General features: G+C 41.2%; 1 protein-coding gene across 1 annotated transcript in view; it reads left to right on the forward strand.

Moving 5' to 3' along the window:
• Positions 1–16,312, forward strand: part of UNC79 (unc-79 homolog, NALCN channel complex subunit) — a 203,516-nt gene that overhangs the window by 62,810 nt on the left and 124,394 nt on the right. The window contains 5 exon segments of the mRNA XM_034643061.1: positions 148–188; positions 2,814–2,842; positions 8,132–8,361; positions 10,220–10,391; positions 11,722–11,952. Coding sequence (XP_034498952.1) covers positions 148–188; positions 2,814–2,842; positions 8,132–8,361; positions 10,220–10,391; positions 11,722–11,952 — 703 coding nt within the window.

Below are 16,312 nucleotides of genomic sequence, written 5' to 3' on the forward strand. Positions count from 1 at the left end.
CATTTAAAAAGTTTATTATGCTAGCGCTCTTAATTACATTTCCTTTCTATTGAAAGCCTTCTAGCAATAGCCTGCAGCTTATAAACATTCATGCGGAAGGGTAACATTGCAAAGAAGCTCAAAAATGAATTTTGTTTGTCTTTGTAGGGACCACAGTGAATGGTTGATTGATGTTCTTCTGCCACAAGGTATGGTTTAACACAGAAAGGATGAATAATAAGTAATCATGATTAATGGCATGGTTGGTTTGTCTCCTTTTGTACTGTATTATTTTACAAAGACAGTAATCAAAGTCTTATATTCTATGAATAGTCATTGATATGAAGCATTATATCAGTGTCTTGCTTATACCCACACATTTGGAAGGAAGAGGGAGCGTCTCAACCAAAACTAAGAGTAGGTGTTAGAATTAGGATTCCATATCACGAAGCCTTGCTGAATTATGTCTTAAGAGATTTTCTGTATATATAACAGGCATTGCCAATGGTGTTTGCTGTGCCAGGTCTGAAAGAGAATCGGGAACATGAGTGGAAAGAACACTGATTAATAGGTCTTTCTCCTACCGCTATTAATAACTCTGCATTTTTAGGGAAGATCATTTAATTGCTTGGAGATTCAGTCTCCCCAGTAAAATGGGGATAAAGTTTATGGGACTCATCTCAATGAAAAGATGGGATGGTGTGATGCTTGTAGTTTGTCAGCGTTTGGAAAGCTATGTCTGATAAGTTGGCAGGTCCCAGACAGAGCATTCCTTTACACATCTGGAAGCAGGTATTCCAGCCGCTTAATTGGAGGCTGAAGTGACCAGGGGAAGTATTCAGGAAAACAGAGAAAAGATGAAAGGTGACAAAAGCTGGGGACATACTGCACACAGATCAGGCACATAGGAGAAACCTGATATATGACTTCAGAGGTAGATAATAAAAGACTTTCTATAAAAGGCCATATTTAAAAAGAAATGCAAAAACCTTATGTTAACTAAATTCTGTGAACATTAAAAAAAACATAAGGCCATTTTCTTGATGATAATTACACTATTTCTTTGTAGTCCTTAGATTTTTAAAAAAGATTTTGTTTACTTATTTGAGAGAGAGAGAGAATGAGGTGGGGGTAGGGGCCGAGGGAGAGGAGAAGCAGACTCCCCACTGAGCAGGGAGCCCGATGACTTGGGGCTGGATCCCAGGACCCCGAGATCATGACCTGAGCTGAAGGCAGACGCTTAACCAACTGAGACACCCAGGCCCTCCCTGTGGTCTAACTTTTAATATTAGGTCATCTCAACCTTAAGAAATAAATTAGTTTAGTGAATGCTTTTCATCTATAAAATGGATCAGTAATGTCAGCCTCTAGATCCTTCAAAGAGACATTCTGAAAAATTTCATAAGAATATCTGTAAAAAAAATCTGGGTTTGAATGGGTAAAGGTAAATTCTTCCCCCTTAAATTAGGCTACCCTGTTAATGAACTTCCAGTGTTCTGAGGTGAAGCCCATAAAATGTAGTTTAGTCAGGTTCTAAACCACATTTTAAAATATCAGATATGTTGCTGAATTCTGGTCACCTTCTCAAGACGATATTCATCTCTGGAAGAAGACTGATAATAACTTTTAATTATTTATCTAGAGATGTGACACTAACCTCAGGTTAAGACAAACTCTAAGTTATCAAACTGTTGAATCATTATTAATTATAGAAAACCAGTTTTAAAAATCGAGTTATAAATTTCTTTGATTTGGCATCCACTAATTCATAATTTCCAGACAGTTTGGGAGACATTTACCCTTGATCTTTTTAATAAATTGTAATGTAGACTATACTGTAAGTAATGTGTTAGTTCATTTTTTGAACAACTATTTCAGGGGGAATGTTAACATATTCTTGGAAAAATTATTTTCAGGGGCACCTGGGTGCCTCAGCTGCTTAAGCATCTGCCTTCGGCCCAGGTGATGATCTCAGGGTCCTGGGATCAAGCCCCGCATCGGGCTCCCTGCTCAGCGGGGAGCGTGCTTCTCCCTCTCCCTCCGCCGCTCCCCCTGCTTGTGCTCACTTGCTTCCTTCCTCCCTCTCTGTCAAATAAATAAATAAAATCTTTAAATCTTTCAAGTGCTCTCAAGCATCAGTTTTCATGTAAATACTTGGGATGCCCACTAAAAAGAGTTTGTCTCCATTTTTTAAGGTCAATCCTGAAGTAGACCATAGTTTGACAGCCTTACTCCAACTGGCCAATCCGTGGGTTTGAAAATTGCTTTCTCTGAAATGAGTGTGATTTTACACTAGCTAAGGACTGATATAAATCAATAGTTCAAGTCTGAGTAATCCAAGTTAGTAAGTTTTTCTACAGTTTTGAAATAGCAAACCGTCTCCATGGTGAAGCTCTAAATATATCACATCTACTCGGTGTCATGGTGTAATGGAAGAGCAACAAACAGGGAACCCAGAAGCACTATCTTGGAACCTGCCTTTGTCATTGATAGCCTGTGTGAGTCTGAAGAAGCCATGCAAATCTCAGTTTTGTTCTGTCAAACGAAGAGATGAGATTAATGTTATTTTGCTTTGGTTTTGACATGATCTGAATTCTAAGACATGTCTCCGGAGGTTGAATGACTTGTCAGAATAGGTGAGGTATTTGTAGCATGCAGGTGTTCCTGACTTCATCACACACAGGTAGATGACCATTAATAAGGCAAGGGAGAAGCTGTTTGGGCCAAGTCTAGAGGTTGTATTACTAAGCTTGTGTTTACCCCTCTTTGTGGCTGCCCTTATTGAAAATGGGCTGTCTTGCTTTGTTGATATGTTGTGTACCTTCCCCTTACAGCTGAAATATCTGCTATATGTCAGAAGAAGGTAAGAGCAAACCATCTGTGTCGTGGGGCATGATTTGCTGTGTGTATGTAAAGCCATTCATTGACATCTGCCTCATTTCTGCCCCTTGGTTTCCCAGTATGTACATGTCACTGTATTCGTGAAGGGGGAAAAGAAATAATTTAGCATGCAAGATTGCTATGTCCGAATGGTCTCTGTTTTCATTTCTGCTTTTGCTCACCCATCTTGTGCATACTGTCTGATAAGTAATCTGAAATAAAAGCCTATGTGTAACTCTAATGACAAAAAGCTTTGAGTGACCATGCAGAACATGCAACATAACTTTGGTAAGGGATGTATCTTGTATGCTCAAAATCTTTCTTGCTTTGAAGTGGAGTGCAAATAGTCTGAAACATGTGTGTCAAACATACCCAGACGGACTATGTATGGAAAATATTCATTTATATGTAAGCTGAATGGTATCTCTAGTTGAAGATTCCACTTTCAAATTTCCTTTAGCCACTTTTCATGACCATTTCCCTAAGCCATTTCCATCCTCTTTTCTTGTTTTTGTTGTTGAAAAGTACTAGACAAGGTAGTGTGGTGTCATACAAAGAACTTTGGATTGGTTGGTTGAAACACTTGGTTTCTGGCCGGCTCTGTCCCCACCTACCTATGAGCCCATGTACAAGTCATTTAAACGTTTTAGGACTTGGTCATGAGTGGGTACCTTCAGAGGACTATTTCAGTTAACTGTTGTCACGTAGTAATCCTAAAATGGCATGGCTTAGTAACAACAGGTACTCATTAGTTCACAATTCTGTGGATTGACAATTTGGCCTGTGTTCAACTAGGCAGTACTTTTGATAAACTCCTCTAGGCTCACTCATGTGCCTGCAGTCAACTTGTGGGTAGTCTAGGGATTGGCTGGTCCCAGATGACTTCATTCCATGTCTGGGGCCACAGCTGGGATAGCCGGAGTGGTGGGGATGACAGGGATGTCTGGCTCTCCCTCTTGCCATTAGATGTCTCATCCTCTAGGGGACGAGGCTGGGTTTGTTCACAAGGCAGCAGTGTTCTGAGTGAATGAGATTTGCCGAATTGCAAGGCCTTTTGTGACTGATGTTCTTAAGTCACATGGCATCACTTCTGCTGCATTCCACCCGTCAAAGCAAGTCCCCAGGCCAGCCCAGATTCAAGGACAGGGGAAATAGACTTCTCCACTTTATAGAAGGGGTGACAAGAATTCCGTGGTCACATTTGATCTACCACAATCCACCCTCTCTGGCCATAATTACTTACATTTCTTCCACATGTAAAATACTTCCACCACCTGACAAGACCTCCTAAGTCTTAAATCCATTTATGGCTTCAGTTCATCGTCCTGTGATCTGCATTTGGTCTGGTTCCTGATGAAACTCCTTGGGTGCAAATTCTCTTGATCCAGAGACCTGTGAACTCAAAAGGCAAGTTATCTGCCCCCCCGCCCAACGATGGTGAGTTAGGGACAGGATCATAGCTGTGGACCTCCGGTTCAGAAGAGGAAGGGGAGGCACATTGCTGTCAGTGCATGATAGCAGTTCCAGCCACAAACATGTCAATGGCTCTAGCGTCCCCAGGGATGGCGAATGTAACTTGACTAGGATCTGGTTCTACTTCCTGGGAGTAGTTCCTTAATCCATTGTTGTTCTCCTGAATTCTTTGCTCTACTGTCTGAGACATCTTTCTTTTCCAAGAAGAAATGGTACATGTTGTAGCTGTGGGACTCTCTTGGCTTGTCCCCTGAATGTAGTCCCATAGACTTCCTTTCATGTTGAACCGTGTCTGTCTCCTTTAGTGTATGTTAGTGGCACTTTTGCTAGTTACGACTTACTGTAAAACTCTGGATTTTCAGTAAATCTCATTGGAGTTCAGTGCCCCCAAAGCCACATATGTAATTCTTTTGGGGACAGTCGTTTCTATACTTTGGGCATTTTGGTCTGCCCTTAAAATCATTAGAAGCCCTGTTCTAGCTGAAAGGCTCAACTAGGCATCACCTTCCATCCTTCTGAAGTTTTAACAAAGGATCGTGCAGCCAGTCAGCATACGTTTGATTTGATTTTTATCCTGAGGCTATTTCCTACTTTGAGAATCTTTTATAAGCCAGAGACACAAGGATGAGAAACAGTTTTTTTTTTAAAGATTTTATTTATTTATTTGACAGAGATAGAGACAGCCAGCGAGAGAGGGAACACAAGCAGGGAGTGGGAGAGGAAGAAGCAGGCTCCTAGCGGAGAAGCCTGATGTGGGGGCTCGATCCCATAACGCCGGGATCATGCCCTGAGCCAAAGGCAGACGCTTAACCGCTGTGCCACCCAGGCGCCCCTCGAGAAACAGTTTTATATTCTAAATGAGCTTGTCCTGGCTCTGGTGTTATACCTAATATACTTGATTCCAGAGTGGATCTTTTTTTTTTTTTTTAACACTCCCCTCCTTTTTACGGCAAAATTATTTTTAGCAATAAGCTTCAAATTAGCATATTTTTATTATCCTTTAATAAGTGTTATATTTTGTATTTGGAGAACATTCCTTAAGTTCATAATTGTTCAGAATTGTTTGAACTTGCTTTGGACACAGTTGTGTCTACCTCTTTTGGGGGACGTATTCCTACATTTGAACAGTAGGTTTAAAATAAGCATCAAGATTGTAAAGGTAAAGAGACAGACTTTGATTTATTTCACTTCTGTCATTCTATGAGCCAGGTTGGAGTTATTTTTTTTATGTTTAAAATTCAAAGCAGTGAAACAGAGTGGCTGGGGAAAACCATGTTCAGCGGAATCTGAATCTAAGGGAGTTCTCTCTAGTTTGCTTTTGAAAAGAATGCATATAGCTGAGTCCACATGGGTTGAAGAATGATTCTGGCTTGGAAGTACATGATTAAAACTTAGTGGAAGCCACAATAATTGTTTAGAACTTGAATCAACCAAAGGTTGTTTTGGGGAAAAGTATTTTGTTGTTAGAATTGATGGCACATGGTGATAAAGTAGGTTGGCTCTTAGTTGGCGTTCCAGATGCCAGTATAAGCAGTGTATCCAGATAACTGCATAAGAAATCACTCAAAATGTGGCAGCATTAAAGAACAACCATTTAATGATGCTCATAGATTCTGTTGGTCAGGGATTTGGACAGGGCACAGTCCATAGCCTGCCTCTGCTTGATGATGTTTGAGGCCTCATCTGGGAAGACTTGAATAACTGGGCACTGGACTTATCTAGAAGCTTCCAGATCATATGTTTGGGCTCTGGGATGGGGTGACTTGAAGGCTGGCCTTAGCTAGCACTGTTGGCAAGAGACTTATATGTACATTGCCTCTCCACATGGCTTGGCCGTGACAGAATGCTGAGCATCCCAATGAGGAAGTGTTTGAGGAGAGAACATTTCAAGATGGCCAGTGAAAGTTGCATGTCTTTGGAAATCTGTCCTCAGGAGTCAGATAGGTATCACTTCTGCCATACTTTATTGGTTGAAGCAGCCCACCTAGATTCAAGGCAAATGGATGCGTACCTGAGGAAGCCAACCCAAAGAGCCTCATCCACAGCTGGACTTGGTTTAGATGACAAGACCTTGAACCTCCAGCCAAGAATTTGCATGTGGGAAGAATGTAAATAATTTGCGACCAGAAAATAAGATGGTAAATTGTAGGCCTTAAACTTTGGGACTTTATTATAGTGAATAACTACCCACTAAACCCATATCCCCATCCTATTGTTTATAGAATAGTGGGAATCCCAGAGGAACAAAGACTAGGTATAACCAAGAGGAAGAAATTAAACACTAAGGATATACTCTGATATATAACACACTGCTAGTGGTGTGCTATTGGTTTGGTGGGGAGCAGAAGTGCCAAACCGATAAGGATTCATGTGCTTCCAGAATAAAAAGTTAGTGTTTGAGAAAGACAGAAAGGACGCAGCAGGGAAAAGACACCACTTGGTGAAGTCAGGACTGATCTGGATGCTCACAAGACTTGGGCCTCAGTTGCAGAAGCAGCACACTGTATTTTAACAAATAATTAAAAAAACCCTCTTATTAATAAAGAGAAAAAATATTACAGAAATTTTAAACTTGCTTTTATGATTCATTCGCCTGCATCCTGTTCAGAAGATGAGATTTCTAAGCACTAGAACCCAGAGCCCTGTGCTAAAATCAACGTGGAAGAAACCTTCCTTTGAAATGGTCATCCTGACAGCCAGTTCAATATGTTGTCAGTGGTTTGATGTAGGTTTTGTGCTTACTTCCTCCCTTCTTCTGTCTCCTCAAAAGATCTGTCATTGGTGGGGGTGGGGTGGGGTTCAAATCTTCACCAAGATCTGCATTCATAATGGCATGCCCTAGAGGTGGTCACATCTTTATAAGCTCTATTGAAAGACTGAAAAGCTCTCAGGACACAAGACATTGAGTATGTGGTGTGGCATCTCTGACCAGCTCAGGACACGTATTTTTGTGGAGGCCAGGAATGTTTCCTGACAGCTCCTCAGATGGCTTCATGTGGATGGTGCCTTTCTCCTCTGCCTCTTGTCAGGGCAGCTCTGAGTAGCTCCCTGGACTCCAGATTCTCTTTGTATCCCTACTTTTCTCATTGGCATCCCTTCCTCTGTGGATTCCTTGCCTGTAGTTGATGTCAGCGGCTGATTCTATGAATGGTTCTTGCCGTGTTTTGCTGTGTTCCTGTGGTGTCAGTCGACATGTTTGACGTATTCTTTAGGTCTTGAGGAAAAGAGCGCTGGCGGGAGTGGGCGGCCTGCTTGGGGCCATCAGCTCAGTGCAGCGCGGCCCCCTACCTGTCACACAGCAAGGACAGAGGAACTATAGTGGAAATCTGCTCATTCAGGGGTGGATAAAATAATTTTGAAAGTTTAATCTGAGGGTTAAAACTATTCCTTTCTTGTTCTGATGTGCTATGATGCTCTCTCTCTGGGCCACAGTTTCAGGGTTTTTTTCTCCATATTTCTGCTGAAAACTCTTGAAACACCAACTGGAAATAATCCAGAAAGCACCCCACCCCCACCCCATGACTGAGGCAACTTTACAGAGTGCTTTCCATCACAGTTCCACTCACATTAGGACATTTCTGCCAGTCACACTAGTAGAACCCACTTCTTACCTTTATTTTTAACTATGCCTGAGGTCTAACTGGTTAGAGACGACCTGTCTTGTAGAAACTTTAGAAATGTGTGGCCACTTCCGGTGGTCCCTTAGCTTTCCATTTGTTCCAGTTCTTTGCCACCTTTACCTCATTGATCGGCGTTAGCTGATTTTGGTTTGGGTTGTTTTTTTTTGTTTTGCCTCTAGAACTGCAGTTCTCACGTCAGAAGAGCAGTGGTCACCTGCTTTTCAGCGGGGTGCTGCGGCCGTCACGGAAACCGGCCTGTTCGGTACTGCAAAAGATGCCACTCGAATCATCACAGCAACGAAGTGGGGGCTGCCTCGGAGACCCACCTCTATCAGACCTCCCCGCCGCCCATCAACACTCGGGAATGTGGCGCCGAGGAGCTGGTCTGCGCCGTGGAGGCCGTGATCAGGTAACGGGCAGCTTGCTTAGGCGCCCGCCCCAAACACCGCCTTGGCTTTATGTGTAAAGTTAATTCAACTTCAGGGGCCCCCTCTAGCCTCTCACCGTCCACCATGCAGCGACGATGTTTTCATTCATTCATTCATTCATTCATTCATTCATTCATTCATTCACCCAGTATTTTTTATCGATGTGCCAGGCTTGTGTTAGGCACTTGAGAGACAGGAGAGAATGAAATGGAGCCTCTGCCTTCGTTACCTCTGGAGGGACTATAACAACAGAAGCACGCGGTTGCGATCCACTGTGGGAGCACAGAGCCAAGAGTCTCGGGGGAGCGAAGCGCAGGCGCCCATCAGAGTGAGGACTGGGAGGAGGGGTGCCTTAGCCCGATTGCGCACAGTGCAGTGCGCGAGAACTCTAGGTAATTCGGTACTGGGGTAAACCAGCAGGCTCTGCAGTCAGCCAGGGGGTCCAGTCCTGTAGGCTGTGGGCTTTCTGTCCTATCGCATGACAGTAAAAGGAGATTTGGAGATGATAACTTCCAGACTCGTTCTCTTTTTGTATAATATTCATTGAGGCAAGATTTTTAAGAATTAAAGAAATAATATTAGAATGTAAGTTTTAAGGATAGGGACTCTTCTGTGTCTCTTGCTCCAATGGCTGACAGGCGTAGAAATGCAATAAATGTTCGTCAAATGAAACATTACAGAAAGTTTGGAAAATGAAAAAAATAATCACCCATACTGCTGTCATCGTGATCAGTTTTGCACATGTTCTTCTAGTTGGACTCAAATGCACTTCTTAGTTATGTGACTGTAATCACAGTGTATCTGCAATTCCTTTTGATGTAACATTATACCATGAGCTCTTTTGCATGTCATTATATAGTTTCCATGTTTACCATTTTTACTGGAAACATAATTTTCATCTAGATTATTTCCCTCCACCTTTAGATTTCTAGATTGCCTCCATCCTTTACTATTACAAATTACTCTGATAAAAAATTTTGTGAATAGCGCTGTTTTTGTATTTTTTATTTTCTTAGGGTAGATGACAGATATGGTTGGCTGGGTCAAAAGGGTATATTTTCATGGCTATTGATACATCACCAAACTGATTTCAGAGTATGTATATGAATTTATAATGCCAACAGCACTGTATGAAATGGCTAGTTTTTTGATACGCCCTTGCCAACATCGGGTTTTATTTTTAAATTTTTTTAATTTTTATTTTTTTAAAGGTTTTATTTATTTATTTGAGGGAGAGAAAGAGAGCACACAAGCAAGGGGAGGGGCAGAGGGGCAAGCAGACTCCCCACTCAGTGGGGAGCCCAACACAGTTGTCTATCCTAGGACCCCTGAGATCATAACCTAAGCAGAAGTCAGATGCTTCACCGGCTGAGCTGAGCCACCCGGGTCCCTCCGCTGGGTTTTATTTTTAAAAATTATGAATTGTTTAGCAGATTGAAAAAGGAGTCTTTGTTGCTCATTTTCAGATCTCTGAATATTAGGTATTTTTCCATTTGGGTATAAATTCCTCAGTCTCTCTTTGTACCATGCATTTCATGTCCACATAACTTCAGATTAGATACAGGGGGAGTGTTGACGTCCAGTGGGATGGTTGGTGAACCAGAGGCCAGATCGCATCAGTTCTGCTTGATCCTAATTGATTGGAGGAAGCAACCTTTTTGTGCCTCAGTTTGTTCATTTTTGAAATGAGGATGGTGTGCAAGGAAAGAAAGGATACCAACTGAAAGGAGAGCGATCGGGAAGGCTTGAGTGAGAACTCATGAAGTAGTTACTCTGAATGGGTCATCACCTCGAATGTGTTTTTCGGTGGTCTGACTTGACATTGCTCATCTTCGGCAGCTTGTTGAAAGAAGCTGAGTTCCATGCTGAGCAGCGAGAATATGAACTGAACCGCCGGCGGCAGCTGGGCCTTTCCTCTTCCCACCATTCCCTGGATAACACTGACTTTGACAACAAGGACGATGATAAACACGACCAGCGGCTACTCAGTCAATTCGGAATATGGTTTTTAGTAAGAAAATAATCCTCCACTTTCTTATTTCTCACGACAACATTGCACCGATGAGGAATATTTCCTATTCTTTTCAAAGAAGCAAATAGTAAATAGTGAAAAGTTAACTTTAGCAGTGGGACTCTATATTCTGGGACAGTGACTCTCAACCCTGGGTTGCGCGCTAGATTTCCCTGGGAAGGCTTTTAAAGAATGGCAATGCCCAGATCCCATCCCAGAATCTTGGGAACTTTTAAAAAAGCTCCCCAGTTGAGTCTAAAGAACAGCCAGGTGTTGAAACCTACTGGCCAGACCCTGGACTGTTTGAAAGGCACCTTTGACAGAAAACGAATGGGAAAGTTGCTAGGGTATGTTGTGAACTTTTGGAGTCAGTATAATTTGCAGATCATTCACGTCCTGCCTATATACATGACATTTTTCTTGAAAGTTCAGCCTCTGTGGCACTTTTTGTGTATTTATGGCAAGTCTGCATACAGCCAGAAAAATTAGAGCCATATTAACATGAGGAAGTTGACTGTTTTTGACTGATTCACTGGCAACATTCATTCAGTAAAGATCAAACGTTCTGGTCCCAAATTCCATGCAAGCTGAACTTGCCAGTTGTGTAGAGAAGCAGACTTTTGTTTCTGCCTATCGGAGACAGATTAAGTCTCTAGAGAAATACATCTCTTTTATGATTTTACATGGTGATCTGAAAAAGTCACGTTTTGTTTTATCTTACCAAATTGGTATTTAATTGTTAATTTCACATGTTTTGCTCCTACAGCTTATTATATAATGACATAATGATTGCTATTGTGAACTCTTCGAAGGCAAGGGTTAGCATTTTCTTTATTTTGTACATTCCGGACCCCTACTATAGAGCTTAATAAAAGATTATTACAGAATGAATAATGAATAAATAATGAGCTGTTTTTAAAAGTCCATTTATAACGTGGTGAATTAGGGGGCGCTACTGATAGAAAATCCTTAGCTAAATCTGATACTTTTGGAATGGAAATGTAGGTTATTTTTTCACTGAGGATATTTATGAAATTTCACTTTGCAGACTTAACTTTTTAAAAAGCATTTTCTAGTGTAGATTACAAAATAGATTTCTAATAGGGAAAAAGGCTTATTGAAAGGTGCGGTCTCCAAGGGAAATCAGTGTTGTAATCCATCTCTCCTTCGAGGAATGCAGTTTCTAAGTTAACCGATCCTCCATCATTTATAGAATTGCCTATTTCAAATGGATTATTGGGAACATTTTTTTTTTGCTTTTAAATGAATATGAAATAATTATGTAGAGATGGATGGAGGCTGAAGCAGAGTCTAATCCGCCCATCTGCAGGTGAGCCTCTGCACGCCCAGTGAGAACACACCCACGGAAAGCTTGGCCAGGCTGGTGGCCATGGTGTTTCAGTGGTTTCACTCCACAGCATATATGATGGATGATGAAGTCGGGAGTTTGGTGGAAAAACTGAAGCCTCAGTTTGTCACCAAGTGGTTGAAGACAGTATGTGATGTTCGCTTTGATGTCATGGTCATGTGCCTTCTTCCCAAACCAATGGAATTCGCCAGGGTAAGTGGAGGCCCACAGCTCGGACCTTGTCGGAGAGGCATTGGGAGAAGCTCTGCCCCACCATTAGTGTGTTATCAGTGTCTGTAGAAGAGGGAATGTCTCTCCTTATTTTAGTTAACACAGCTGAAGGAGGTTAGTTAAGCAAGTACATTCTAGGTGGTGTGCTGCTTTGATGTTGGTTTGGGATGGGGAGGAACGGCAAGATGAATGTGTGAAGTATCTTTAAGAATTTAAGGGAGGATTCTTCCCTGACATTGCTGAATATGTTTTTAAATTAAGTAATAGAAAATGTATTTTTTCTCTGAGACTGCTAGAGCTAGTCCTTTTCTGGTCAACTGTCTGCGGAAAGGCTAACATTTGACTGGGAGCGATTTCTGTGGTTTCACATATATTTCTGGAGATGAATGGTAGAAATCCCTGCCCTCGCATTTGGAATGCCAAAAAAAAATAAGCTTAGAAAGTGCCCAAATGCTCGTTTTCCTCTGGCTTACAGGACAAGTTTCTCTGAGATCATTCTTTTGCTTTTGCCTCAGTGGATTATAGGCTCCAGATTTACAGCTTAGACCCCATATTTTTTTAATCCAATACAATTTGTGTCTAACCTAGCAAGGTGGATGTCCAGATTCAGGTTTTGGCAGGAATATATGAATTTTTTCAAGGTATTTTCTGAATTTTATTGTATTTGTGATTTTTTTGGGTTGCTTTCAATGAGATATTGAGGCATTTTTCAATCTGAATAAGACATTTCAGGATAAAATAGAACATAGACCATCTAAAGGAGTAGCTTTTAGTAGATTTCTGGGACGCAGGGCAGTTCTGTGTGTTTAGCAAGATACACTTCTTTCTTCTTTGCTGCCACCTACTGACTCACATATAAAATTGGATTTTTGCGTGCTGGAAATTCCTTATGTCATGGCATTCTTTGACGGTGTTGGTATGTTTTCTGTTGTTTCCTTTGGAAAAGTAAAAGATTGGTCTGCTCTGATTTTGGAAGATAAGAAGAATTGGGAGGAAAAATTTTCCCCTTCCAACATGGGTCAGTGGCTGAAGGCCTGCATATTAACCAGCAGCAGACCTAGTCAGGAGAGAAAAGACAGAATGTATTTACATATAACGCTCAGTACTCAGTCCATCACTGAATAGTCGGGATGGGTAACTCCCTCAGTAGCCAGAGATAAGAGGTGTGTGTGGGGGAGTTAGGGCTGGAATGGGAAGATATGGAAAGTTCTCTCGGGCCTTTTGTTGCGAGTGGCACTGGGCAGTCTGTCTCCACAGGAGCTGAATTCACAGACAACTCCCTCTAAGGGAAGTGGTATTTTCCAGAAGCTCTGTTTAAGTCAGACAACGGAAGTTGGCGTGAGGTTTCTCTCTGCATCTTCTTTGGCTTAAATGTTTTCATTAAAATAATCTTTATACCAAGTCGGGGGGTCTGAGTGGTTCCCCCCCGTTTCTCCCATCTGAAACTTCGGGAGAAGTTTCACACAAAGAGGAAGCACGGTGGATGCTGTGGATTCGGGTTAGGTGCTTCCAGGTGAGAGATCTGCAAAGGGAAGAGGGCATGGATTCGGACAGGGAAACAGATAGACCAAACTAAGGTTAACGGCGATAGTAGACTAGAAACCTAGTTTCTGAGGCCACAGGGAAGCCAGTCAAGATTTGTAGATGTTGGGCTCAGTGGGTCTTTAGATGATGGAGTGAGGACATCAGTGCCTCCGTCGTGGTTATTCCCTGGAGCAGAGCAGGGCTGATGCAGGAGCTTCCTAACTGGCCGAGGCTGTTGCCCCAGTAAGTCCTTTGAAGTTCTCAGCAAGTCATCTTGCTCTAGCTTGCAGGGCTTTGGGACAAGACAACCTAGAGTCTCAGTAAGGATTTGGGCAGACAGGTTTTAGTTTTCAGTGACGCCAAGTCAGCAGGATGGGAGAAAAATTGGAAACATCAGTTACTAAAAAAATGTAAAGGACAAATATCGTATGATTTCACTCCTATGTGAGTTTAAGAAACAAAACAGAGGATCATAGGGGAAGGGAGGGAGAAATAAAATAAGATGAAATCGGAGAGGGAGACAAACCATAGGAGACTCTTGACTATAGGAAACAAACTGAGGGATGCTGGAGGGGCGAGGGATCGGGAGCTGGGGTAACTGGGTGACGGGCATTAAGGAGGGCACAGGATGCAATGAGCACTGGGTGTTCTATGCCTCTGAAATTAATAATACAGTATATGTTAATTAAATTGAATTTAAATAAAAAATTTAAAAAATGTGCAAGACAGCAGGATTCATTTATGAAGAGGCGAGAAATAGCTCAAAGACAATGAATAGGACTAGAATCTGATAACTTACAAGGGTGGGTTATGTTTCCATTGAAACATAAAATCTCTCTCCAATCACCCCCATTTTGATCAAAGATAATCAAAGTAAGATTACTCTTCTTCACAAAGTAAGTCTAGTCTCATTAAATTTGGCCTAATTATTTATATAAATGTAGTGAGAATGGTAGTTGACCAAATAAACCTTTATAATGTTTGCTTTGCTGGAGTTTTTATGGAGAATCTCAGATTGGGCTTTTATAAACCTCTAGAGGCTAGGGTGCCAAGCCAGTAACTTATCATCATACTTCATCTGCAGTACCTATGGATTTGGGTAAATTTCTTTCTTTTTGAAGTCACCAAAATATTCTAAGCTTCCTGGGCTGTCCAGGAAGTGACATTTCTTATTTGCTTATAGGCTGGGATTCCCATAAGCCAGGTACCAGGCTGGTTCTTCCAACAGGGCTTTGTAAGCATTGGCTCCTTCATGTCAACGGTAGTTCCTTAAAACTGTCTAGTCACATCTGATTCTGTGCACATACTTCTAAAATATGACACTCCAGTCAAAACCTTGGTGATATGACCAGTTTTTCCTGTTATGTTCTAAGACAAGGAGAACAGATTCTTCTTGAACTTCTGCATGAAAGTAAGAATACTCACTAAGCGTTTCTGAACCTTGGAGGGATCAGATGGGGGGAGAAAAAAAGGCAAGTGTTTCATTGTTGTTTACAAAGATGTAATCTACTAAATTGTTGTGAATTATGGATAGCTTAAGAAACCTTATATCCAGAAAATAGAACAGTAAAGAGCCAGCAATGCTCCAAACTAAAAAAAACAAAACAATAAAACGATAATGGTTCTTCATCAATTCATTCAACCCCATGTAATTAATTTTCGTTCTGCTCAATCTTGGGTTAGCAGTTGTATGAACCCATCAGATTCTCTACCAGAGTTCTGGAATCCTTTCTCAGGCCAGGGACATACGATGCCCTCAGAAGCCTGTACCCCATACTCCCTGTCATAGTCCTTTCCATGGGTCTCGGAGACAGTCCTTTTTGCTGAAGTCAAAGCATTCTGTCTAGTGGCTGATTGCAAGAGCTTTCAGGAAAGCATCCGAATAAAACAGTAACAATCCGTAAATGATAAAAGACTTAAAATGGCTGAAATCAAAGATCTGATGAGAGTAACTGGAATTATGATCACATCGTACTGTTGTTGTCTGCTATCGGGCGAAGCAGCATGAGGATATGTCATGAGTAGGAAGGGCATGAACAAATTTCTAGAAATTTCATAGAACTCCTGAAGTGTTTGTATTAAAAACATTTACCTATACAAATATAAGCTAAGGAAGGTTAAGCATCTCTTTGTATTTGATGATGCTTTTCGTGCAATTCAACGTATCAAGTAAGCCTGGTTAGTTTAACATTTTTTTTAATAGAAAAAAAAATCCTTTGACATTTTTCTAGAGGCCCTGTCAGAAATCTCAAAGTCAGTTTGAGATCAAGACTTTATTTAGGATTTGATTTTGGGATGGGAAAACATCAAAAGTTGTCAAAAATGTTAAAAGGTTTAAACACTTGATTAACCAGGATCATGGGGTCACTGTGAAATAATAGTTATCTGTTTAACCGAAATGACAATAAAAATTTCAAAAGTAAATACAGGTTGTAACCTGATTATAAAAAAAAAAATTAGCTTTTTTAGCTTTTTTTTTTTTTTTGATTGAGAAGACTGATTCTCTTAAGTAATCGAGGACACGATAAAGACAACATAAAGCACAGAAAATTCTGGTAAGACACAGAATCTTTTTTTCTTAGACACATTACTGAAAAGGTAAAAGAAAAACCTTTTGCAATTTCTTATTAAGACGGACCAATAACCCAAGAAACTTTGTCCTTTTTAGAGAAAGAAAACCAAACTTGAGTTTTGTACTGGTACACTATTAATACGAAAGCTCATTTAAAAAACCTTATAATAAATCCATTCCATCTTAGCCATTTTGACAACATAAGGTAAGATTCTCTCTCTCCTCTGCCCCCACCCCACCCCNCAG

This window comes from Ailuropoda melanoleuca, chromosome 14, assembly GCF_002007445.2.
Source record: "Ailuropoda melanoleuca isolate Jingjing chromosome 14, ASM200744v2, whole genome shotgun sequence".
Taxonomy (NCBI): Eukaryota; Metazoa; Chordata; class Mammalia; order Carnivora; family Ursidae; genus Ailuropoda; species Ailuropoda melanoleuca.